Here is a 26,149-nt window from a genome sequence, read left to right as displayed (position 1 = left end):
GCTCAGGGCTAATCTTCCTCAAAAAAAAAAAAAAAAGAAACCCTTTCATAAACTCTTCATGGTGGAAGAGGCATCTCCATTTTCCAGACAAGGAGCTGGAGGCTTAGTGAAGTAATTTCTGCGAGCTCATCCAGGAAGTAAACAGCAATGCTTGCATTCAGACCCAGGTCTGACTGATTCCAAAGTCTGTGCTCTTTTTACAATGCCAGATCTCAGGGCAAGGCACATTGCTGGTCTGTCACTGAGGCATGAAGACAGCGTGTACGTATTGAGCCCAGTCATTCATGCATTTATTTTATCCAATTTTCTAAAAAGAGCTAAAAGGAAGAATAAGTCATAGGGTTCCAACATGTTTTGGAAGACTAGTCTGAACATGCCAAGAAGCCCCTCCCAAAAGGAAACCTCAGTAGGGGCAAAGTTACTAAATGGAACTCATGTATTTTATTTCCTAAGGAGAATCTGAGTGGGAACAAAGAACTTTTCTCTTTGTTTCTCTTTACCCATTCATAATAATGGGATACTGTTGTTCTGGGACCATCTTTCATGGGAAAATGTACCTCCCCCACCCCCCCACCCCCATATTTGAGGGCCATGCTCCCAGTCAGTGTGTCATTCCCAGGCTTATTTCTCAGAGGAGGTGGTAGGGTGGCATAGTGGGAAAAGGCTTTGGGGTTAGTGGACCTTAGTTCAAATCGCAGCTTTGCAGTTCCCAAGCCTTGATATCACGGAAAATCCTGACCTTCTCTGAGCCTTTGCCTCCTTATCTGTTTCCCACAGGAAGACTGTGATGATTAAATGAGAATGTGATGCTCCTAGGACTGTGACTGGCCCATGGCATGGGTTCTTCCTTCCTTTAGAAATGTACAGTCTGGCTGGGTCGGCAACACCAGTAATGAACTAGAGAACTAAATGCTAAACCGCTGGCCACGGACTCCAAATGTGGTCGTAGTTCAGGGCTTCAGGGGGAGGGAGAGGACTTTACCTGGGCCTTGAATAACAAAGAGGAGGAAAAAATTCAGTAAGTGGAGCAGAAATAAGGGCATTTCAGGAAAGGAGCAGAACACTTGTGTACTTGTTTTGACGGGAGCCTCAAAATGGTAGGTAGGTGCCTGGGACAATGAGGTGACCTGCCAGAGGAGCCAGGGGGGAGGGATAAAACTCACCCAGGAAAAGATAGGATTATCTGTAACAACCTGTGGTAGCATCTTCTTCAGAAGTTACAATCACACTGTCGTCTTGTGACTTACCCAAGTTCAATGCATGAATAATTTTCCACGTTACCAAAGGGGTTGTAAAGAATCTAGTATTTCCTATTCAGCGAGGGCTGACGTTGGAAAAAACAGGGTATCTTCCTGATTATTTCTTCCCCTTTGGAAATTAGGGGGCAAGACATGAATGATGTCATGGTTTTGGTGGATTCAGAAGAGGAAGAGGTGGAGGAGGAGGAAGATGCTGCAGGAGTGGAGGAGGAGGACGCAAATGAGAGGGAGGAGTTGCCAAAAGAAATACACAAGCATGGCCACATTCACAGAGTGACCGCACTGGTGAATGGGGACGTAGACCGGATGGGCAATGGACTCCAGGCTCTGCAAGGTAAGCTCTTTTTCCTTAAAAGCACTCTGGTGGGTTGTGGTGAGCTTCCCAGTAGGAAATCTCTAGGGGTGAGTATGGTTTTTTTAAAGGCTTGGGAAGATAGTTAAAGTTTAATCTAGAGCCTGAGAATCTACTGTCAACTGCCAACAGGACAATTAAATTGACAAACATTTAACAAAGGCCTGCTCTGGGAGAGGGTCGAGATGGGCATTGCTAGGGAATAAAAAAGAAAGACCGATGATATCTGCATGCAGGGTGCTTTATGAGACCAGTTAGTGTGAACAGACCAAAACACGTGGGGAAAATAAAAATGGAAGCAAGATCTAACCAACACTGTGAGAGAGCAGCAGGGGAGCTGTCACAAGGAGGAATTTGATTAATTGCCTAATGGATGATACGTTTAAAAACTACAGGACTTCAGAGTAAGATGAGAGTCTTGAGGGGCGCGTTGGTTGGGAGAAGTTTTATGGAAGAAGCGGGATATGAGGCACGTCTCTCAGGACGGTTGAGTTTGAATAAGCAGGAGAGAGGGCGTTGTAGGTGAGGGGCATGACATGAGCCAAGAGTATGAAGCGTGGACAGCGTCAGGCAAGCCTAGAGCCTTCTGAGTGAGAAGAACAGGTGAAAGGGAAGTACAGCCCCTGCTCTACCTGCCCCTCCGTGAAATCCAATTCTGAGGCACAGCAGTAAAGGCCTGGAAATCGAGATGTTGGAAGACTGACAGTGAAAACAGAGTCATCCTGCTGAGATCACTCAGAGTCGCATCTATTTTTCCCTCCGTACAGACGACAGCAGTGAGCAGCAGAGTGACATCGTTCAAGAACAGGACAGGCCAGTTTGAAGAAGAGAACTGTCCTTCACTATCCTGTCTTGAGAGCTTGGAAAGCTACGTTGAAGATGAGCTTTGCATTCTGCTTTGACTTGACCTGCACCCCTGCCTGAGGGCTTCAAAAGGTTTGGGGGACTTGGTAAAAAGGAAAGACACACACACACTTTTCCTGACATTTTTTTCCTAAATTGGCTTGACGTGCTGTAAGTTTTCTCAAGGATGTTAAAAAGCTTTGGGAACAGGCAGCGTGTCAGGGACAGCTGCATTTGGCGTCTGAGATGCCCCTTTCCCTGTGACTCCTGGCTTTGTCCAGGTTGACTGATGCTGACTTGTAGGGACAGGAGTAGGGGGAGGCACTTGGCCCAGTGCCCTTTGCCACTATTAAAGGTCTGTAACCACCCAGCCCCAGCACACAGGGACTAGCCTGGGGTGACAAGGACACTTTTTCACTGCCCAGGTGAGCTGAGAAACCAGAGAAATGTCAGCTCCCTGGAAAAGGTGAGGAGGTGGTGTCAGCTACTGATGCTCATCAGAGGGAGGCCATTTGGTTCGGGTTTTGCAGTTGGACACTCAGTCTTGATTCTGTGCCCTGCCCCTGACTTGTTTTGTGGGGTGGCGCAGGTTGCTTTTCCTCTCCCTTGGGCCTCAATTTCCTCATCTATGAAACAGGTGAACTCACACCTACCTTCCAGGGCTGTGGTGAGGACTAAACGAGGTACTTTTGGATGTGAAAGTGCCTAAGAGGTGCTCAAAGGATGTTAGTTATCTGCTCCTTTGCCTTCCCTAGTGGAAAAAAACCGTCAGCTGTAAGCTGCGAGCTGCTGCCTGGCCCTTTCATCTTTTCTTCCTTCTTTGTAGCATGGTTTCCACTGAGGGCATTAGTAGAGCTCTCCTGATGGTTTTTGCTTCCCTGGAGATACAATTCTTTTCCAAAGAGGTAGAGGCCCATACCAGGAAGTGCCTTTCATTGACACCTCACATTTTCCGGAGTTTCATATTTATACAGAAGCCTCTTGAGTGATGCACAGTTAGCTTTCAGACTTTCCCATTCTTCCTTTCCCCTGTGGCTTTGAAAGGAGGCAGGAGGAATGTTTTGTAATGGAGTATCTCGGTGATAAAGTACTCCTTGGGCAGACCAGCTCATCTGGCCGGTTTCTCACTCTTGGAAATGGGAAAACTTGTTTCCTTCCTATTTAAGGATATTAGGAGGATACACTGATCCGTAATACTAAGTTTCAAAAGAAAATAACATGTGATGAGTTTAAGCTGCTGATGTTTCCAATAAATCCCTGTACAATTTAGAGATTTATTTTTCTGATTTCATCCAAATCTCTTAAATGTTAGGGACCTTAGCAAAGGATATGCGCTAAACATGAAAATCTGACTTGAATTTGCACTCTTTAATGTTGCATACCCTGTTCTGATGGACAAAACCTAGGGCTTCAAGGAGAACCTCCTTTCTCCAATTACAGGCACTGGGACTCCTAAGGTGAGCAGCTGGTTATCCGCAGGGTTACTCTGCGGGTGTGGTTGGGTATCGGTTTTCTTGGATGAAGGGACTAAACTAAGCAAATCACTAGAAGTGAGCCCTGTCCCCAGCTCGGAACGCTGGGCAGCTCAGGAGCTGGCTGCAACGTTCGCCCCTCAGGAATAGCTGTGAACTGCAGTTCTTGTGGGCTGGGTCTTTGCTGCCTGGTACCTCACGAACTGAACCACTCCACCCAGTCTAAGTTAGTGTCATTTCAGAACAAGATGCTGAAGATAGGTTGCTTCTGAAGTCACTGAACACTGAGCTAGTCTCTCCTTTAGTCTTCATCAGTACGCTCCTGAATCTGAGAGTCGATTATGCAGAGGCAACCATATTTAAAAAAAGGAAAAAAAACTGTAGGAAAAAAATCCCTAGTTGGGAACACAAAGAATAATTTGCAAGATCACTGAGATGCTTTCTGCCACTTCCTCTTGCACACACACACAACAGAAAATCTTCGAGGCAGGGTTTTTTCCACTAGCAAATGGGAGTGTCAGGGTCTTGGTGCCAAACACCATAAACCTTTGACGAGCAGAGCTGTGACTGCTGTCACTGCTATCTGAGCCCTGTGAACACATTAATGTGGCTGCGTCACTTAAGAGCCCAGGTGCTGGGGGTCTTCAAGTTTTAAGGATTTTTGAAGAATTAGGACTTTTCTTTTCTTTAAGAGATAACCCATCCCCAAATCCACAAGCATGTTGACAGTAGGTTACAGACTTGTGTAGCAAAGTCCAAGCTATTACATTGTGCTTTTGAAAAATCTTATCGGAATGTATTATGAACTCAGAGACCAGGAGATCTGCTTATCAGAACCAGGAAGATAAATAATTCAGGGCTATCACAACTCACATTTCTTTTCTTCAAAATCTGGTGGACACCAGGGAAGGGGCTCCCATAATCCTGTGGCTTTGATATTGGCTCTAATTCTCACAAGCACATACAGGCCCTATTATTGCAGCAAGAAAATGCATGACGGAAAATTTCTATCACCCTTGCACTGAAACCTGGAAAATCACCGTTGCTGGGTGAAATTTATGATGATGCAGTAAGTGCCAACTGGTATTTCTCACCAGGGGACTGGCCAGGAACTGCTGCAAAGAATAAGCAGGTCCCTCTGCATTATTTACAGTTTAAAATTTGGTGATGGTGGGTGGGCGGGGTTTGGGGAGAAATTTGTTCTGAGATTACAATATGGATTTTTAAAAAAAGATTCTGGAATAAAGTTATTTTTAAATAAGTGCTTTCGTGATCTTGATTTAGACTTGATTAATAAACTGAAAGATTTGGGGAAATGGGATTGCCTTTCCCAATTTTTTTTTTTACTATCTTCCCCAATCTCGGTAACAATATTGTCCTTGTTGTCATTTTATTCTTTTCCATGACTTGTAGATGTTACCTACCCGGTTATACCTACTGAGACACTTTCACTTTACCTAATCTCCCTGAGGAACGTGTTCTTCCATTCCTTTCTACCTGCATATCCTCCAACACATGCCCCTTTTTGGTCAGATTGCATGCTTTCTGACATTAAAGGGCTAGGATAGGAGTTAGGGACCATCTGAGGGTCTGTCTGAAAAGACAGTTTATAGCAGCTGTCCTGTCCCATAGTTGCTGATGGCTTTTGAGATTTTTCACTGGGCTCAGCTAATTGTAGTCCCCAGGACACCTCACTTGAGGTTGCCCAATTCCATTCCCTCTTCCTGTTCCAGGCCTTTCCTCTTAGGTCATTCCCTTCTCCCCCTTTCACTTTACTCCAAGCTCTCTAAGCTCATCACAACTGTCCCATTTTAAACCCATTTCTTTTCTAACCAAATTCCTGTTTCCTACCTTAACCTCACTTTCCCACGTTCTTTTTCACCCAGTCCCTCCATTTTAACGGTGCTTGTGTGTTCAATCCAAGCCCGAGTCCCCATTTTACCTCTGCCCGAGTGACTTGTTCGCCGCCGTCCCTGAGCACCTCTTTCCTGCCCCCTTTCTCCTCAGCCCTCGGAGATCACACCCACGTTTACCCCGTTTGTCCGTCTTTGGACCCCCACTTTTGGGATCCCCCTTTTTCTCTTGCTGGCCACGCTTTCTCACCGCCCATTTTAACCTTGGCATGCTCCGTTTCACTCTCCATTTTCCCCTGGGCTTTTTCGGGTTCCCATTTTTAAGAAATGGGCCGAGCTCACCCCTGCCTCTGTCCCTGCACGCGGTCCCCAGCCCCGGTGTTGGTCTCCTCCACCTCGGCTCCCATTGAACCTTTGGGCTCCTGGCCTCCAGGTCCCCATTTTACTCTTTAACCTCATTACTCCCCTCCCCGCTTTCCACCCGCTTCTGTGTCCCCGAACCCCCTTCTCTCCTCGTGTTAGCTTTTTGTCTCCCCAATCCCCCATCCCTGGTGTCTTCAGGTCCTCATTTTTATTCCAGTCTCCTCCTCCTGCTCTCCACCTCTTTTTTATTGGTCCCCCCCTCCCGCGGGTGTCACCCTGCCGCGTCGCCCTCAGTTTTCTCCTCAGCTCCCCCCCACTACTGGTGCCATCCGGTGCCCCCTCCCTCGTTTTTCCTTCAGCCCCACCGCACACCCCCTCTTTTACCCATTACCCTCCTCCCCACTCCCGCTTAGCTCCGTTCCCCCTCCCCGTTTTCCCCTAAGCCCCAAGTCCCCTAGGTTTTCCGTGGCTGGCGTGCCCTCTGCCCCGTTTCTGCCACCCCCATTTTTACTCATTTCCCCTTCAGACCACGCAACCCCCAAGTACCTGGCCCTCGTCGCCCCGCCTTTCCCCTCAGCCCCGCTCCCCAACACCACGGGTTTTACCCTGCCCGCACCCCGCTTTCTGTCAGCCCCGCTCCCCCCACCACAGGTTTTATCCTGCCCCCCCCGCCCCGTTTCCTCTCAGCCCGCTCTCCCACCTCACAGGTTTTAGCCTGCCCCCCCGTTTTCTCTCAGCCCGCTCCCCCCACGACAGGTTTTACCCTGGCCCCCCCCCCCCGTTTTTTCTCACTCCGCTCTCCCACCTCACGGGTTTTATCCTGGACCCCCGCCCCGGTCTTACCCGGCTCGCGCTCGCCCGCCCCTCCCCACGTCTCCCTAGCCCTCGCCCTGCCCGCCCCACGCCCTCCTCCGTTCCCCCTGGCCCCGCCCTCCGCCCCCGATTTTCGTCCCCGCGGCGTCCACCTGCCCGCCCGCGGCCACCTGCCCGCCCCCTTTCCCCTCAGCCCCGCCCCCGGGTCCCCCGCCGCGCCCCGCCCCCGTCTTCCCCTCAGCCCCGCTCCCCGCCCGGCCCCGCCCCGCGCCCGCCCGCGCCGCCGCCATGTGACGGGAAGCAGCTGATGGCCTCTCCGGGCGGCGGGCGCGGCGGCGGCGGCGGGGCCGGGGCGCGGGAGGGGGCGGGGGCCGGGGCGGGGGCGGCATGAGAGCCGGCGGCCCGGGGGGCTGAGGCGCCCGCCGCCTGCCGCGGGGCCGCGCGTCCTCCATGGAGGCCGGAGGTGAGTGGGGCGGGGGCGCCCTCCCGGGCCTGGGGGCGGGCTCGGCCGGGCTCAGGGGGGGCCGGCCTGGGCCGTCCGCGCGGGCAGGCGGCGGGGTGCGCGCCCGGCGCCCAGCTTTGTTTCACTTTCGCTGTCAGCGGCCGCCACCCCGTCTCCTGGAGCCGACGGGACCGGGGAGATCGGGCCTCGGCGTGGCGGGACCCCCACCCCCTGGGACGGGGGCCTGGCACCTCCGCCCGGTGGGATGAGGGTGCGCCGAGCCCTAAGGGTGATACTCGGGGTTGGGGGGGGTGGCCAGGTGCAGGTGACGCACTCGCAGGTCGGGGTGGGAGTCCGCTCTGCCCCTTCCAGGCGGTGCGATGGTGCGCCTACCCCCAGTCTGTTTCGTATCTGCAAAATGGGACAACAATAGTGCCTGCCTCCGTGGGAGGTTGGGAGCTTCCCAGACTCGCCTGTCCAGAGGCTGGGGTCTGGGGTCCCCGTTACAAAGTGCTTCCGAGCGTCTTCCAGGGGAGACGGATTCGTCAAGGGGGGTGGCGCTGGGGATGCTGATCCCTGGTGACACGTACGGTGCGGCAAGTTGAGGATTCCCTGCTGGGTGAGGCCCTGCGTCCTTGTGCCCCGCTGTCATCGGAGGCCGGGAGTCAGGGTACTGGCTGCGCTGCGAGCCAGCCCGGCGGACGGCAGGCTCGGTGGGAACGGTGTGCCGGTTCGGCACAGGCACAGCCTCGGGACCTGGCCCTCGGGTCTCCCGTCCACCCGCCTCGCCCCTGAACCTCACCTATTTAGAAGTTTGGGGTGGGTTTCCTGCCCCTAAACCTCACCTATATAGAAATTGGGGGCGGGCTTGGGATTTATTCCGGGGGTCGGAACTCTTGACTAGACCCCATGCTTAAAGGCACGTTCTTTAGGGAGCATTCTCAGAACGGGTCCAGGCCTAGGGCTGGGAATTTGTTCTAGAACCTCTTTGTATTCTTCCAGTGAAGCTCGAGCGTCGTCCTGGTCTGGAGGATTCTGATTGTTGCTATTTGTGTTTCCCAGGCTTGTTGGATGGAGCAGGGATTGCCGGTGGGTAGGTTGAAATCCGGGTATTCCCTGGGGTGGTGTAACTTTTTAATTTGGGAAATGACATTTCTTTGTTTGCTGGAGTCAGGCATTCAGTAAAAGGTGTGGAGGCCGCTCTCTCCGCCTTCCCATCTAGATAAGGGCTTTCTTTTCAGTGAATGTGTTACCCACGGATCTCTTTAAATGGCCCCACTGTTTGCCCCAATCTTGCATGAATCTTTAATAGCTTCCGCTGTTGTTTCCATGAGCTCCCTAGAGTTAAATCCAAAAGGATCTGTAGCTAACCTCCCTTTTTAGTAGTAATCTGTTTCCAGTTTTGAGTTTTTCCTAATGATTGACGTGTGTTTTAGGGGTATGAGCAGAGCTCTTGAGAGCTGCTAAGCTACTGTAAAAAAAAAAAAAAAAGCCCAAGAGTTACGTTCTTTTGAAACTCAGTAAAGCCCATTGAAATGAGATGACAATGGACAACAATAGATATCTTCAGAGCAGTGGATAGAATTCATTTATTCATTCAATAAATATTTATTGAGTGTCTACTATGTGCCAGGCACTATCTAGGCCATCGCTGGCCAATAGAAATGTAATACGAGCCACGTAATGTCATTTAAAATGTTCTAGTAACTGCAGTAAAGAAAGTGAAATTGATTTTAAAACTATCTTTGTCAATCCAACATATCTAAAGTATAATTTCAACATGCAATCATGATTGATCATTGATATATTTTAGGATTTTTTTGGTACCAAGTCTTTGAAATACAATGTGTAGTATTTTTTTTTCTTTCAGTTATTGGATTTTATTTTTTTGCAGCATTACATTTTATACATATTCATGCAGAACAGAAGTGCAGCGTTATTGAGGCTGCCCTGGGAGCGAAAAGCTGTTGTACGTAAGAATGCACCACCTTTACATTGTCACACTTCGCAACAATTGAACTATATGCAACTATTTTTTTTAATAATAAAATCTTGGTTTGTATTTTTTTTCTTTTGCCATTTTTTTAAGTGCAGTAACACTATTTTATAACATTATATAAATTTGAGGTGTATTTCATTATATTTCGATTTCTATGTAGATTACATCGTGTCAACACCCAGAGCCTAATTATAATCCATCATACAGTGTGTATTATATACCTAACAGCCCTTCTTAATTCGGACTCGCCACACTTAAGTGGCCAGTAGCCACACTTGGCTAGTGGTTACTGTATTGGACAGCACAGCTCAATAGCAGTCAACAGATAGACAAGTTCTGGGTGGGACTGGGGAAGAGTTAGACAATAAATACATAAAAACAACAAGTAAGCGATCAAGAAAACATCTGTAAGTGATGGTTATAAAGAAAACTAAATGGAGTGAGAGGAAAGTGACTGGGACACTTTAGATAGTGAGGCCAAGAAGGTCTCTGAGAAGGTGACATCAGCACTGAGCCCTGAATGATAAGATGGAGCAGCCGGGCAAAGATCTGGGGCCAGGCAGGCAGAATTTTCCAGGCCAATGGAACATCTAATGCAAAGATCCTGAGACAGGACGAATCACCAAGCTTCCTGCCAGCTGGAGTCATATTGCTTCCATCTCTGTGTTAAGGCGAGTCTCCATTCACAGAAGAGTCCCATAATAAATATCTTTCCTTTGGCCTAGTTGTCTAAACACATCCCAATGTTTGATTAGAAAACCTTGATCTATAGGCCTTTTCACCAAGAAGGGCCACCGCAGGTACAATCCCAGATGAGGCTGGATCTTCCTGGCTTCGTTTTTTTTTTTTTTTCCAGTTCTGCACTAATTATGGCTTTCTTTTCCAGCAGCCAAGTTTAGTTTGGGCCCAGACTCCCCGTCAGAATTTCCTTAGTTATAGAAACGAACAGACAGGAGTCACTGAGTTCTTTCTTCTTTTAGCTTCTAGATTCCTGAGCCTGAAATAGCAAGAGATTAAATCCCCAAATCATAGAAATAGAGTGTGAAATCTGGGTATGGCTTGTGTTTAAGAAGCATTTCATGCAAAATGTTTGGCATAGGCATCATAATAGTTTAAGAGGCTCCATTTCATTTATATTTAAAGAGGCATACCATGTATATTTATTCAGCAAATATTTACTGTCTGCCTGCCCTCTGCCAGCAGTTCTGCTGGGCACAAAGTCCCTGCTCCTGTGGAGCTGATGTCCTAGTTGGGGGAGACGGATAATAATCATACTGGCAATTGTGCTGTAAAGAAAATAAAGTGAGGAGTTGTGAAGGAGATTGACTTGGGGTCAGCGAAGGGCTCTGTAAGGAGTTGTCATTTGAGCGCAGACCTGAATGAAGAGAGGGAGCCAGCCATGGGAGGGGGGCAATCTGGGCAAAGGTCCTGAGGTTGGAACTAATTGCGCACAGTCAAGGGGTGAGAAAATGCTAGTGTGCTAGAGCCGGGGGCAGGGAGAGGAGAGGTGTAAACTCAGGTGGGAGATGAAGGCAGAGGCCAGGTTTATGCAGGCCTTCGAGGTCAGGGCGAGGAGTTCGGATTTTATTCTAGGAGTGGTTGAAATTAATCTCTCTGGTGAGGAAAATGGATGGTGGGAGCCAGAGCAGGAGCTAGGAGAGCAGTTAGAAGGCTGCTTAGTGAAAGCTGATGTTTCATAGATTAGATGAGATGATGGTGATGAGATGATGTTGCATAGGTTAGAGTAGTAGCCATGGAGATGAAGAGAAGTTAGGTTTGCCGAGTCTTTTGGAAACAGACTTGGTAGGACTTGATAATGGATTTGGTGGGAGGTTAAGAAAGGAGAGAAATCAAGTTTATATTGCGTAGAGTTTCCATGGTGTCAAAAGGGTGGATGATTTGCATGTTGTGGAAGAAGTGAACCAAGTGTGGATGTTGTTAGGATGGAATAAAGAAGTCAACTGATGAAAATTTATCTCCAGATCAGTCAATGTCATTTAATATTTGACTACGTCCAGGTTTCTCGACCTTGGCACTGTTGACATTTTGGGTCAGATAATTCTTTGTGTCGGGGGCTGTCCTGTGAACTGTAGGATGTTTAGCAGCATTCATGGCCTCTGTCCATTAGATACCAGTAGCACCGTCCTCAGTTATGACAACCAGAATGTTTCCAGAAATTGGCACATGTCCCCAGGGGGCAAAATTACCCCCGTTTGAGAACCACTGGACTACATGAAGGAGGCATTAACATACTATGGCTGGGTCGTCATAAGAAAATATCTAGAAGTAACGAGATTGAAGAAAACGCTGTGGGATTGCTGCGTAACGTCAGGAGACCTGTTTTGGATTTACAATATAAAGTAACTTCTTACCATACAAATATTCACGTCCAGAGGAGTATGCGCCTACAGACAAGTAATTGCGTAAATGAGAGGATCATATGTGCAAACACATACACATTTCCAGGAGGAATTACCTGGGCCTTTACAAATGCTCATCGAGACAGACCTAATATAGTAAAACCTATACTTACACACGGAACCTGAGGGAATGAATATTTTCTTTACAAAGAAACTTCCTTAAATTTTCTTTGAATAGCAAAGCCACCAAAGGCTTGATAGGATTTATTAAAATTCTATTTAAAGACAGAATTTCTAGCAACACATTCTATAAAACAAGATACACCCATGTATTTTCCTATAAAGTATATACCAGAAAATGTATACATATATAAATATTATATACATATATGCACAAATACGTGCATCTTTACCATCTATTTCATTGAATCCAAGATGTCATGAATTGTATTGCCATTATGTATCCCTGAGAAAAAATACTGCGTATTTAACTATGAAAAGTTAGTCCTTGTGATGCGGGCTGGGCGAGTCAAGGAGTCAAAAGAAAGATTTCTTGGACTCTCAAGGTCTGGCGGTAGTGCTCCTTTATTCAGAGAATAGCGTGGGCACAGGACCCACGGGCAGTAAAGAGCTGCAGGCATGGGGACAGCACCCATGGGGAGTGAAGAGCTGCTGCAGTGTGTTGAGAGTTGGGGCTAAATTTATAAGGCATGGGTACTTATTTTTACTAGACAAAGAAAAGATGATGTAAAAAGTCATTACAGGCTTTCAGTGCAGATGGGGTCTGGTTATTGTGTGGTCGTATAACTTTAGATGTGAATCTGGTCATATAGATCAGCATGTAGGCCAGGACACCTTGGGCTTCTGTACTTGGGGCAGCCTTGATCCACATCACTTGTAAGGTACATCCTGATTTCAGTGAGGTCCAAATGTGAGAAGACGTATAAGGATATGTCCTAAAGTATATGAAATATGGGCTATTTAAATTACTATCTGGTAACATATGAAAGGGTCAGAGTCTCGAAACCATTAAAGTAGAACATCAGGAAGTGACCTCATTCAGGATGGAGGCCAGTATTTATATTAGTATGCATCACAATCCTAGTGGTCAAAAAATCAATTCAGAAGGCCTTTAACTTAGAAGCTTTGTCAGCCATGGAGACTCTTCTCTTGGAGTAGAGAATTGATGTAGGAACTGCCCTGCAGGCTGATGAAGAAGCACCGATCCAGCACCTGCTCTTCACAAGGTGCTGTGCTAGAGCCCGAGAGAAACGAAGGTTTAACTGTCTTGCTGTTTGAACAAGGTGCTTAAATTCTGGTTGGGGGGTGGGCAAGGGAAACTGGTTACTACAGGAGAGAATGGAATAAGCGGTGGACCGACTTGCGCTTTGATAGTGTGAGATCAGGGTAGACGTCTCTGTTGCTAATCTAAGTGGGATTCTCCTAGGCAGAGAATGAGTCCAGACGTGAACGTGCCTGAGCTGCTCGGGAAGACTTGTGTGGCCAGATGTGGCGTGCAGGGAGTTGTAACAGAAAGGAGCCCGGGGCCGATGGTGTTGGGTGGAAGGCCGGGGCCCAGCGTCTTTTATTGTGTAGGCAGGTGGGATGTATTTGAAAGAAATGTTGTGATGTGATGTGTGTTTCAGCTTTAGCAGGGTCTCTGGGGGCAGGAAAATGAATCAGGAGAGTCTTGTAAAAGACCTGGGCAAGATGGGATGATTTAAATCGGAACAGAGAGGAGATGGAAGTGGGAGCCTGATCATTAGGCCTGAGGGAGAGGAAGCAGGGCAAGTGCTGAGCGTTTTAGCCTGGATGAGGAGGAGCATGCTGGTGAGTGAGCCGGAGCCTTGGAGTTTGAGATACTCCTTTCACTTGTGGCCTCACAGCAGGTTCTTTTTGAGGAGACCTGAGATACATGTGAAGGCCTCCTAATCTGCACCATGCAGCATGATCCTTGCCTGGTCTCTCCTCTCTTCCTCCTCAGGCATTCATAGGAAAATGAGGCCTCCATTCACTGGGTTCACCCGCACAAAGGTTACTCTGAGTCATGGTTAACCAGCAATCTGTTGGAGTCCCGGGACTGAGTAATGGCAGTGGAATGTGGCCTGTGGCTACTGTTATCGCCCCAGGTCATTTAAATGACAACTCCCTCTCAGCCTCCATAGTGTCACCCTTTGCCATGGGGAGACAGCAGCTTTCCTGTACCTGAGTGAGCAAGGTGGTCAGGGAGCCTGGCTCCCCGCCTCCGTGGAACTGAGGGGGCTTGTTTGAAGCATACTGTCTCCCCTCCCAGAGGAACCACTGCTGCTGGCCGAACTCAAGCCCGGGCGCCCCCACCAGTTTGATTGGAAGTCAAGCTGTGAAACCTGGAGTGTCGCCTTCTCCCCAGATGGTTCCTGGTTTGCTTGGTCTCAAGGACACTGCATTGTCAAGCTGATCCCCTGGCCGCTGGAGGAGCAGTTGTAAGTATTCTGGCACCCAAAGGGACAAGAGAGTCCTCATGATGGAGAGCATGAGCACTTTCCCAAATTAGTCCTGCCATTTGGGGTCTCCCTGCCCAAGAACAGGAGAGGGAAAATGAACAGTTCGGGAATTGATCATTGGGTTTCCAGAGTCCTGCATTCTGTATGTGCGAAAATTAATTCTATCGAGATTCCGTTAGCTCCAAGTTCTTTTTTAACTGCTTTATTGAGATAGAATTTACGTATCGTACAATGTATGATTGTATGATACAATCATAGAAAACTACAATTTGTATGTGCAAATTGTACAATTGAATTGTACAGTTCAGTAGCTTTTCGTATGTTCACAGAGTTGTGCATCCATCACCATGATCACTCTTAGAACATTTTCATTACCCCAAAAAGAAACCCCACATCCCTTAGCCGTCCTCCTACTCTGCAGCCCTGAACAGCTGCTAATCTTCCTGTCTTTACAGATTTGCCTATTCTAGACATTCACATAAATCGAATCATACACTGTGTAGTCTTTTCTTTTTCTTTTTAAGATTTTATTTTTCCTTTTTCTCCCCAAAGTCCCCTGGTACATAGTTGTATATTTTTAGTTGTGGGTCCTTCTAGTTGTGGCATGTGGGACGCTGCCTCAGCATGGCCTGACGAGCGGTGCCATGTCTGTGCCCAGGATCCGAACTGGTGAAACCCTGGGCCGTCAGAGCAGAGCGTGCAAACTTAACCACTCGGCCATGTGGCCGGGCCCTGTGTGTAGCCTTTTTTGACTGACGTCTTTCACTTAGGATAATATTTTCACAGTTACCTAAGTTGTAGCCTGTATTAGTACTTCATTTCCTTCTGTTGCCAAATTATGCTCCACTGTGTGGAGATACCACATTTTGTTTATACATTTATCAGTTGGTGGACATTTAGGTTGTTTTCACTTTTGGGCTGTTATAGATAATGCTGCTATGAACATTTATATACAAGTATTTGTGTGGACGTATCTTTTCACGTTTAACTGTTTGAGGAACTGTCAGGCTGTTTTCCAGACTAGCTGCACCATTTTACAGTCCCTCTAGCAATGTGTGACTTTTCCACATCCTCACCAACACTTATTATTGTCTGTCTTTTCGATGATGGTGTAGCCATCCTAGTGGATGTGAAGTGGCATCTCCTTGTCGTTTTGATTCGCATTTCCTTGATGGCTACTGATGTTGAGTACCTTTTCATGTGCTTATTGACCTTTTGTGTATCTTCTTTGGAGAAATGTCTGTTCACATCTTTTGCCTATTTTTAAATTGGGTATTTGTCTTTTTATTAGCGACTAAGTTTAGTTTCTGATACTAACTAGTTTTTCTTTCTTTGGGCTGGACAGGTCCCGTGTCTGCATGTTGTGAGCTCCCAGTCAGATGGCCCAGCATTTGCATCTTTTTGTTTGTTCCAGGGCAGCTCTATGTCTGCATTTATTTATTCAGCCAACATTTGCTGCAAATCTTCTTTGCCTGACCCTGAGCTAGGGGTTAAGAATCCTGAAATAAATCAAACACAGCCCCTGCCCTTGAGGGTCTCATTTGTTTTGTTTTAGGCATTTTTTATAAATCACATTAAATTTAAGTTTTTTATAAGTTCAGTGTGCAGCTTGTTGCCTTGATAATAAGTAATGCTGGCAAGAGTTTGCTGAGATGGGTACTCTGCACACTGCTGGGATTGCGGGGTGTGGATTGATGCACTTTGTGGAAGGAAGGCTGTTTGGCAGTATGCATCAAGGACCTTAAAATGTTCTCCCAGCTGTTAGGAATCTCAGAAATGGGGTCATCTGTTTCCATATGCGATTTTCATCACGAAATTAATTATATAGTAGTGAAAAATCAGAAATCGCTTAAAATCCAGTGATGAGAGAATGGTTAAGGAAATTGTGGCGTTGCCGTATGATATTTTTGCAGCCATCAAAGATTCTTATGTGTTTTTTTAATCGTGATTTTCGGTTCCTTCTGTGCTCAGTTTACTGATAATGCCAAGGTCGTTCGTTGTTTATTGATCTTGCACTCAAAATACGAGAGACTCAACTTCATATCCACACTTAAGTCTGATATAAATTTATAGTCTGAAAAAGTTTATTTTAAAAGTATAAAGTGGAGAATCTGTTTTCCTGAAAATTACTCTTGTATCAAATGTATACTTTACTAGAGGTATTTATTCTTCCAGTGTTCACTAAGGAAAATGGGGATTTGAGCATTAACCTTTTTTTGTGTATCTAATATAATGAGAGAAAATGTTATTGTTTAATATATTAAATAAGTTACTTGTTTTGAAAGTAACATGTTTAAAATCACACATTTTAAAGAATATTAACTTGGGGAAATGCTTATAGTTTAAGGCTTATTGAAAAAAGTGAGCTATAAAACCATATATGCAATATGGTCCCAAATTTGTTTTTTTTAAACATATGTGTATACACATAAATAAAAATTTACAGTGAAATGTTTACTGTGGTTAGAGTGGTGTTAGGATTATGGGTAATTTTTTTTATTGTTTCTCTCATTTCCAAATTTTTCCCATGTTTCTCTATTTTTATAATTTAAAATAATTATTTTAAAAGTCCTTTAAAAAGGGGGAATTTAGGGCCTTTATATTCCTGTTAGGATTGTTACACATTTTTAAAAATGTTACAGTGCTTTTGATATTGAGCAAATAATTGATATTAATTAGGTAATTGTACTACTTTTAGAAATAAAGTTTTTAGAAACTTTAATTTCGGTGAAGTTCTCCCAGTGATCTCTCTTGCCCTTCCCATGATCGCATTTTGCCACCTCCTGTCACTCATCCCCTGATTCATCGGCAACCTCAGAAATCCAGGTGATCTGTTGAGCGCTAGCCTGGGATGCCCAAGACTCGAGTTCTAGTTCTAGTTCTGCCCCTGCTTTTGTGACCCCAGGAAAGTTAACTCTACCCCTAAAATGGAGATTTTTAAATTTTAGTCCCTCTAGAGAAATTAAATGTATAATATTAAAATGAATTAATATGTAGATGTGCCCTAGTTTCTTTGTAGTAAAGTAGCTACAGATGTATTCCTTAATTCAAATATAGGAGTTAGGATTTTATGAAAGATCAAACCAAGGTAACTTTGGCAGTTCCAGGCTGTCCTACAGCTCTCCCCGTAGCCAGCATTTTCTGTGCTACTTCCCTGTCTGGCAGACCCAGGCCCCTGTGCCAGGGCCAAGCAGGTCTGTGAGGCGTGTGGATTAAGCAGGGCCAATCGAAAAGACCTTCATTACCACATTCAGACATTTTGTCAGAATAATAAAATTTCAGGCTACATTTGGCCATTTAAACCTGGGGTTGGCAAACTTTTTCTATTAAGGCCCAAATGGCAAATGCTTTTGGCTTTGAGGGCCATATAGTCTCTGTCGAGACTATTCTGCTGTGCTGTTCTAGTGTGAAAACAGCCATGGGCGGTTCGTGAACGAATGAACGTGGTGGTGTTCCAACTAGCCTTCGTTTATAAGAACTGACTGCCAGCCTGGGCATAGTTTGCCAACTTGATTTAGACTAATAGAGTTTTAGAGCTGAAGGAGCCTACATTTGCCACAGTTCCTCCCTTTTAATTTTACAGGTGAACTTGGTTAAAATTCCTTAATATATTTCAAGTACACAATTGACAAAAATGTGATTAACTCACAGCTTTTTGGAAACAAATATATACATAAAGAGGTCCAGCTACATGTGTGTTGAGTATAGGGCTTCTCATAGAACTGAGTTCCAGCTTTCTCATCTCCATTTCCCCTAGTTTGATGTACTCTGGAGTGTGGTCAGGGTCACATAGAAAAGTAGGACTTAATACTCGCCCTGATAAAGTGTGCTACATGCAGGAAACTTCACGTTTTCCAGCTGACCCCCAGGGCTGTCTGACTCCGCATGCGTTTGCGATACACTGTCTGCTAGGTGGAGTAGTGGGCAGGGCCCAGGTCTTAAGGAGTCTCACTTGGCTTATCTGGGCCTGTGTTTCCCCATAAGTAGAATATGAAAGGAGAGGGTTGAGCTAGGAGCTCCTCCAGGTCAGGGCACCCCTGAACCATTCTGTGGGTTCTTTCTTTCCTTGACAACCCCACTGGTTGGTTCCTGTGCTGGATGTACCATCAGAAGTCAACGAAAGAGCCTCATTAATTGATTAGAACATAGTCAGTGAAGGTGGAAATCAGTGTGTACCAAGCAAACTGTGTTGGCCAGAAGGAGGTTTATTTTCCTCCTCCTCGGGGCTTTCTAAGCTAGAGGTAAGGGGGCTCATCAGGCAGGAGAAGAGCAGATGAGTGTTCAGACCCTAAGTTCTGCCCCAGTTCCAAACCTACAGCATGCCCTCTTTCTCATGGGAAAAACTGAGTGCATCTTTCCTTCCACGCATCAAAACCTGAGAGAACTTTCTGAGGAAGCGTATGGCTCCCTAGAGCATCTGTGATCTAGTTATCCCACCAGGCAGGTCACCCCATTCCAGGGCTATCACAAATGAGATGATCCAAGGCCAGTGGAACCTCTGTTACATGAATTCTAAAAAGAAAGAAAAAGAAAAATCATACCAGAATTCACTGAAGGCCAATTTGTTTCTAGGACTTTAACATCTTAGGTATCCCAGGATGAAAAGTTGGTTGACGTGGTGACGATTTCAGGCTCATTAAGAACTCTCTCTCCCCCAGCATCCCTAAAGGGTTTGAAGCCAAAAGCCGAAGCAGCAAGAGTGATTCAAAAGGACGAGGCAGCCCAAAGGAGAAGACTCTTGACTGTGGGCAGATTGTCTGGGGTTTGGCCTTCAGCCCGTGGCCTTCTCCACCTAGCAGGAAGCTCTGGGCACGCCACCATCCCCAAGTGCCGGATGTCTCTTGCCTCATCCTTGCTACAGGACTCAATGATGGGCAAATCAAGATTTGGGAGGTGCAGACAGGTAGGTCATTTCTGGGCGGCACAAGGTCCTGGAGGCTCGTGGGCATGTTCTAATTAGGGAACAGAGGATCTACTGGCACCCCAGTTGGCTAAGGGGTGTAGCAGTGACTGGCAGACTGGGTGCCGCCTCTCCCGCTGACTGAATGCTCCTGCTCCCACGCCAGGGCTCCTGCTTTTGAATCTTTCTGGCCACCAAGATGTCGTGAGAGATCTCAGCTTCACACCCAGTGGCAGCTTGATTTTGGTCTCTGCGTCTCGAGATAAGACTCTTCGCATCTGGGACCTGAATAAACATGGTATGGACTTAATAGAACTACTTGGCAACTCCAAAAATACTATATTTGCTCCTTTCTCCACTTTCCCGGTCATTTTTATCTAGAATAGTGGTTCTCAACCTTCTTCTTATTGCCTCCTAAGGATCCTTTTTAGATATGTTTTTCTAATCCCCCATGAGGTTTTAATACCAAAGATATACCGTTTATTTATGCACTGAATGCATGTCTATACTTTCAGTGTAAAAACACGTGATTTTGGGGGGCACCAAGAACCAATTTTCACTCCTACTGATATCAGCCCTTTTGGAAAAACTGATCTGGAACAGGTTTTCTCAACCACAGCACTGTTTACATTTTGGGGTGGATAATTCTTTGTTGCGGGCTGTCCTGTGCATTCTAGGATGGTGAGCATGACCCCTGGCCTCTACGCGTTAGATGCCAGCACCTTCTCTGGTTGTGACAACCAAAAATGTCTCCAGACATTGCCTGGTGTCCACGTGGAGGGCAGAGTCTCCTAGGCTGGAAACTGCTCGTCTAGAAGTCATCCGTGTTGGGTACACTCTGTTAGAAATAAAGAGTTTCTTTGTGAAGTAGAGTCTTTGCCTAGAAGAGTTCTCTCAGGCTAGAGAAGGTCAACTTTTATGGAATTCTGCCTTGAGCAGAACTGCTTACCGGAGCAGCCCAGTAAAGAATTTCACACATCTTTGGTGTTGATCTTTAACTGGAAAGGGTGGCGTAGGGAAGGGGAGTTTATTTCCAGGCCATTTCTCCCCAACGTGGGCAGGGACGCAGGGCCTGGAGGGAGGCAGGAGGAGGAAATGGCGATGTGGACGGTTCCTGAAGAGGCACACTCGTCCCCAATAATGGCACTGGGACTCTTGCCCGAGCCATGATGGTTCCAGCTCCCCACAGCCACAAGAGAGGACCTCTCTCCCGCCCTCTTAGAAACGAGTCTGATAACTTGTCAGACAGCTAAGAAGGTGCTAGTAATGTCCGCATCTGGCAGCAGCTAATCACTGAGAGGATTCCGGATAGTTTCTGCCCATTACTATGGAACTTGGAAAAGTCACACAGTCTAAGAAAGCTCTGCTGACTGGGAAGCCTTCTCAAAGGCAGTGCCATTTTTAATGCGTGGCCAGAGGCAGCTTGTCGCCAGCTAAGGAAGGTCCTGGAAGTGGCTTTAAAATCACTTGGTGGTTGGGAAGGGGGTACTAGCTGAGGGGGACTGAGAGTGGGCAGAGTGGACTAGGCCAGTTATGAGGACTGCAGGGAGAAGAGGGGACTAAAGTAGTGTTCCCCGCTGCCTGGCCCTGCCCTACCAAGCTGCCTTAATTTATTCAACACTCACAACTACTCTGGGGGCCAGGTACTCTTCTTATCTGACAGCTCAAGAAACCATGACTCCCTCAAAAAAAATATTTATTTATACCCATTTTCTTTTTTGGCTTGGCTCCTGCCGCCCCATCCCTCTTGTCTTCCCCTCCATTGCATTCCGCTGTAATCCCCCTGCAGCCTTGTAACCCCTGCCGAGGGCCTCCTGTATTTCCCTGTGTACTTACATAATCCTCTTCAGACACCTACACTCTTACATTTATGGGTTTTGAGGTCATTGTTTCACAAAAATGGATTCATATTCTTCACATTTTTTTCTGCATCTTGCTTTTTTCGCTAAACAGTACTCCGTGGAAATCTAGATCCCTAATTCCATTTGAATTAACGGAGTGGATATATCACCATTTGTTCAACCATTCCTCACCTGTTCCCCTATGGATGGGCATTTAGTTTTTTCCAAAAACTGAGAACTGGAGAGGTTGCATGACTGACCCTGGGTTATGCGCTGAGTAAACAGTGGAGCCACCATTCAAATTCAAGTTTGCCTGACCCCAGAACATGTGGCCCTAATTCCTCTGCACCCTTACTCACCCAGACAGCCCGGCGAGGGTGAGAGCGTAGAGTGGGATCCTTGTGATGGGGGACACTGCCAGAGTGTAACAACCAAGAATTGAAGATAAACAAACTCAAATTTGGAAGGATGCTTTAAAGTGCTTGAGGTGGTTGGGGGACCTGAAAAGAATGATCTCTGCTATCAAAGTGAGCTGTCAAATCTGACCCTTTATCCCACTGATCTTGTGGATTTGGTGAAACAGAAGGTAATAGTTTCCTTTGGGCATTAGAATAGCATATTAATAGATTTCAGGTGTTTAAATGACAAATCCTGCCTTATTTCTTTCTCTGCATTAAAAAAGTGGGCCTTTGGGCTCAGTTGATAGACAACCAGATGGATGTACTGGGTGGGTGGCTGTTCCTCCCAGTTCTTCAGTCTTGCTGCGTAGTGGATTTGAGAGTTGGCTCGCTGATGGCTCCGTTTCTCTGCTAGGTAAGCAGATCCAGGTGCTATCGGGCCACCTGCAGTGGGTCTACTGCTGCTCCATCTCCCCGGACTGCAGCATGCTGTGCTCTGCAGCTGGAGAGAAGTCGGTAAGTCTCAAACATTGTTGGCTTTTCCTCTGTCGGTTTAGTTCAGGAAGACATGGTGTCTGAAGCAGCCTGTGTTGTGAGAGGGTCAGTAAGCCAGTGTCCTCAAACTCCATCTGCAAATCAGCCCCAACAGAAGGTATGCTGGTGAGCGGTGACCTCCTCCTGCACACCTCCCATTTGATTTGCACTTTGACCTGAACCAAAAGAGAGGAGCTGTTTGCCTTTACAGAATGGTAAAGCAGTGCTTTTTAAATGTCTTTTCCCCTTGGAGTCTAAGATTTTAAAAGTTACAACCCAGGGACCAGCCTGGTGCCATACACACTCCGCTTTCAATAGCCCCAGGGTTCACAGGTTCAGATCCCAGGCCAGACCTACACACCACTCATCAAGTCATGCTGTGGTGGCATCCCACATACAAAATAGCAGAAGATTGGCACAGATGTTAGCTCAGCGACAATCTTCTTCACCAAAAAAAAAAAAAAAAGTTGCCATCCATATATGGATCTAAATTTCCTTTGAACCATCCAATTTGAATCTACCTAATTAGAATTTCCATTTCACATCATAAAATGTACAGTTACTTATTGAACTTTGTCCTGAAATCCTTTCTGTTATTTAAACAAGTATTAGAAACCCAAGGACAATTTGGGCACAATTTGTTTGAATTTTGTGCCTGCATCGAGCTGTTTGCTGTGACTGACTTGGGAGAGTTAAGAGTTAGCTATGTGGTATACCCAGGTAGTTAATCATTCATTTGAGGTTTGGAACTATGTGAAAGTGAGCGTTTTCTTAAAGGGAAGAAAATAAAATCCTACTTTTAATGATTCTCAGAAAGGTTTAAAGTGATGAACTATGTCAGACGTAGAGCCATGGGGCAGATTTCCGTGGTCCTGTAAACATATGGGCGGTGTAAACTGTCTTGGCAGGGTGCCGCCACTTTGTTGGGGGCCCTGGAGCTCACTTCTGAGCCCTGTTTTTGGTTTTAAGTGAAGGGATGAGATAGCCCTTGGCTTAGGTCTTCATCAGCACATATTGCCTGTTTGCAAACAGCTTGGAAGCAGAATGTGGAAGCCTCTACTGAGATGTTGTAGCTGGCAGACTTCCTGAGGCTGGCTCAGTTTATTCTCCCTTCAAGGAAGTTCCTCGAGCACGTCCATTGGTTAGGGGCCTCAAGAATTCAGACCTGTTACTTTATAAACCTGTATGATACGTTCTGGAAGAGCTGTAGAAAAGGGGAGAGGAGAACCTGGCTTCACCAGGCCCTGGGGCCTGAAGAGGGCATTGCTTTGCCTCTCACCGACTGTTCATGTTCTCAGCACTTTGTTTCTGCCCCTAACCAGGCATCTGTCACTTTCCACAGGTCTTTCTATGGAGCATGCGGTCCTACACATTAATCCGGAAGCTAGAGGGCCACCAAAGCAGTGTTGTCTCTTGTGATTTCTCCCCCGACTCTGCCTTGCTTGTCACAGCTTCTTACGATACCAACGTGATCATGTGGGACCCCTACACCGGGGAGAGGCTGAGGTCACTCCAGTAAGGACTGAATCCCTGCGTATGACTTCCTCTGTGGGGTGACTGATGAGAAACCCGCCTTGGATTAGACAGGTCCCTTTTAGAGTCTGGGGCATGGGAGGGGACACCCTGGTGAAAAGACACAGTGGGTTCAGTGGTTATCCTAAGGCACTGGTGTGCACTAGTGTTTCATTGTCAATTAAGTTCTCAAATTAGACCCGAGTGCCTTTGAGTCTCCTGATAGAGAAGGCTGTCTGTACTTCTTTGGATTCAGCATTATGAAACTCAAAGTGACTCTTTCTTTCCATTTACTAATAACTGTAGAAACAAGCTCAGAACAATCCTCTTATCGAAACTGTTATTTCCAAAATGAATTTTTGTGTTCTCACAACTTGGTCTGGTTTTTCCCTTTGTCTCTGTTGTTTTATGAAGCAAATAATAGGTACTCCTATAATTATCATGTATCTTAGCTTAAAAAAGACTTTCAGTTTGTACTGTGGCGTTAAAGTAAGGGCTGACCTACTTTGCATAAGAAAATTAGCACAGGGAGTGTTAGTAACCCTTCAGTCCCCTCCACAAGACACTTGGAGCCTTAGGAAATGCACTTTTTTAGTCTTCTTTTCTTGTCTGCAAATCCCAAGCTTTTCCATATGGGGTACAAGATGCATCTTGAGTCTTTTCATGGCCATGGCAGTTTGGCCTCCTGCCTGGGGATGAAAATGAAGGGGGGAGGGTGGCTGTCACTCCAGGCCTGCTGTCATGTTTCTTTCTCCTCAGCCATACCCAACTCGACCCCCCCATGGACGACAGTGATGTCCACATTAGCTCCCTGAGATCTGTGTGCTTCTCTCCCGAAGGCTTGTACCTCGCCACGGTGGCGGATGACAGGTAATGAAGAGACATCTTTATGCGGCCTCAGAGCAAGTCCCTGCAAGTAATTTTAGCATCACCCTCGGCATCTGGCCCCAGGTCTGCTAATCTGTGAATGTTCTTTTTTTCTCTCGTCCAGGCTCCTCAGGATCTGGGCCCTGGAACTGAAAACTCCAATTGCATTTGCTCCTATGACCAATGGTCTTTGCTGCACATTTTTTCCACATGGTGGAGTTATTGCCACAGGGTATGTATCTGTTAGCTGAACAGATGGGTAGCAATTGCTGCTGAGTATATCATGTAGCTTTTTAAGGAAAGAAAGCATCTAGAATTTTCTTGCCTATGAGGAAACCTTTAAGGAAATCCAAGATTACTTAAAATTCTAATATTCTATTCTGCCAATATAGGTTATTATTTACTCTTTAATATTTAATCTAAATGTAATTAAAGAGCTACAATTCATGCCACCTAATGGGCCAAGTCTGCAAGGAAGCGTAAATTAAGATGATGCAGAATTTATATGGGAAACCATTTAGGGCAGAGACCACCTTCCAGGGAACATCTATAATTCAGTCGGTGGCACTCATCTTCCCTCTGTTACATTCGCGCTCATAGTGCGGTTTAAAGAGGGCTGTGCTGACAGATAGCACTTTGATATCAAAGGTGGCTGGAGTTCTTCTAGTCCTCTCAGCAGATTGAATTATTTAGTACCACAGCCTTTACATCCATTTCAACGGTCAGGGTTGCATCTCACTCCAGAGTCTCCTGCTATTGCAAGTCAGAGTGGAAACATTAATAACCATCACAATGAAAACATGTATTTCCAAGGTCTGTCCTTACACGTCGATTTCTGTTTCGTTTCAGGACGAGGGATGGCCATGTCCAGTTCTGGACAGCTCCTAGGGTCCTATCGTCACTGAAGCACTTATGCCGAAAAGCCCTTCGAAGTTTCCTAACAACCTACCAAGTGCTAGCACTGCCAATCCCCAAGAAAATGAAAGAGTTCCTCACGTACAGGACTTTTTAAGCAACGCTACAGTCTTAACTTGTTTTCTTTGTAGCAGGATAAATCTTCCTGGCAAAGGAGTAGCTGGAGTAATGGGCCAAACATCTGGTCTTGGATTGAAATAGAATTTCTCTTTGGGATTGTGAATAGAATGTAGCAAAACCAGATTCCAGTGGACTGGTCATGCATCTTTCCCCCTGTGACACGTACAAGTCAGTCAGAGGGGATTCTGCATCCACGGCAACACAGCCTTACCTTAAAGCTTCAGTCCACTTATAAACAGCAATTTGAACTCTTTCTAGTTGTTCTGATTCAAAGTGCAGTTACTGATGTTGTTTTAATAAGAGTAACTAGCCCTCAAAAGCCTCTGTGTAGTGGCAGAGTTTCAACTCCCTCAACTGGGAAGTGTGGCTTCTGCCTAGTACTTGTCATTATTGTGTTTCAGATGCAGTGGTGGCATCGTTTAAAGTTCTCTCCTGCTGTGTCAGTTGTTTTGATGTTGGCAAATGCTCTCCTTTGTCTAGCTCCCCTCTGACCAGCAGGACAAAATTTTCCTGGAGCCGTCTGATGTGAGGTATTAACTTAGCTTAACTAAATTACAGGTGACTCAGACGCTGTGCTCCTGACTGATACAGACACTATCATTGGCTTTTTTTGTTTTTAACAATGGTGTGCATGTGCAGATGACAAATTTATATGTCAGATTACACAAGGATGTATTCCTAAACTGCATGGCTGTTCAAATGGCTACTGAGTTGTCAGTTGTTTGCCATTTGTTACCATATTTATTGTATTTTCTCAACTGATGTTAAGGTACAACTGTGTTTTTCTCGACGGTATCTAAAAACCATAGTACTTAAGTCCAAC

The 26,149-nt window shown here is 46.2% G+C and overlaps 2 protein-coding genes across 9 annotated transcripts in view; both read left to right on the top strand.

Moving 5' to 3' along the window:
* Window positions 1-4,329, top strand: part of VSIG10 (V-set and immunoglobulin domain containing 10) — a 38,765-nt gene extending 34,436 nt beyond the window's left edge. For all 3 annotated transcript variants that reach the window (XM_070516160.1, XM_014854721.3, XM_014854722.3), the window contains 2 exons: window positions 1,382-1,593; window positions 2,379-4,329. In XM_070516160.1, the coding sequence (XP_070372261.1) occupies window positions 1,382-1,593; window positions 2,379-2,434 (268 nt within the window). In that variant the 3' untranslated portion in view covers window positions 2,435-4,329. The remainder of the gene's footprint in view (window positions 1-1,381; window positions 1,594-2,378) is intronic.
* A 2,944-nt stretch (window positions 4,330-7,273) lies between these two features.
* Window positions 7,274-26,148, top strand: WSB2 (WD repeat and SOCS box containing 2). Of its 6 annotated transcripts, XM_070516156.1 has the most exons (11): window positions 7,496-7,657; window positions 8,460-8,486; window positions 9,292-9,366; window positions 14,050-14,218; window positions 18,898-19,142; window positions 19,306-19,437; window positions 21,794-21,894; window positions 23,255-23,427; window positions 24,184-24,294; window positions 24,416-24,523; window positions 25,141-26,148. In XM_070516156.1, exons 7-11 carry the CDS (start codon window positions 21,865-21,867, stop codon window positions 25,301-25,303), a joined length of 585 nt encoding a protein of 194 aa, XP_070372257.1. In that variant the 5' UTR covers window positions 7,496-7,657; window positions 8,460-8,486; window positions 9,292-9,366; window positions 14,050-14,218; window positions 18,898-19,142; window positions 19,306-19,437; window positions 21,794-21,864; the 3' UTR covers window positions 25,304-26,148. The 6 variants fall into 6 exon arrangements, with proteins under 6 accessions (XP_014710204.3, XP_070372253.1, XP_070372257.1 ...); XM_070516152.1 differs by lacking the exons at window positions 7,496-7,657; window positions 9,292-9,366 and adding an exon at window positions 7,365-7,418 and having other exon boundaries at window positions 8,400-8,486; XM_070516155.1 differs by lacking the exon at window positions 9,292-9,366 and having other exon boundaries at window positions 7,529-7,657; window positions 8,460-8,490.
* Window position 26,149: the final 1 nt, after the last annotated feature.

This window comes from Equus asinus, chromosome 8 (genome assembly GCF_041296235.1).
Source record: "Equus asinus isolate D_3611 breed Donkey chromosome 8, EquAss-T2T_v2, whole genome shotgun sequence".
NCBI classification, from domain to species: domain Eukaryota; kingdom Metazoa; phylum Chordata; class Mammalia; order Perissodactyla; family Equidae; genus Equus; species Equus asinus.
This window is presented reverse-complemented; position numbering and strand designations above follow the sequence as displayed.

Bases quoted from the DNA above. Each gene is read 5' to 3' on its own strand.
- WSB2 (XM_070516152.1), top strand. The intron at 19,143-19,305 runs GTAGGTCATTTC...CTCCCACGCCAG, and splicing joins GATTTGGGAGGTGCAGACAG to GGCTCCTGCTTTTGAATCTT. The intron at 23,428-24,183 runs GTAAGGACTGAA...CTTTCTCCTCAG, and splicing joins GAGAGGCTGAGGTCACTCCA to CCATACCCAACTCGACCCCC.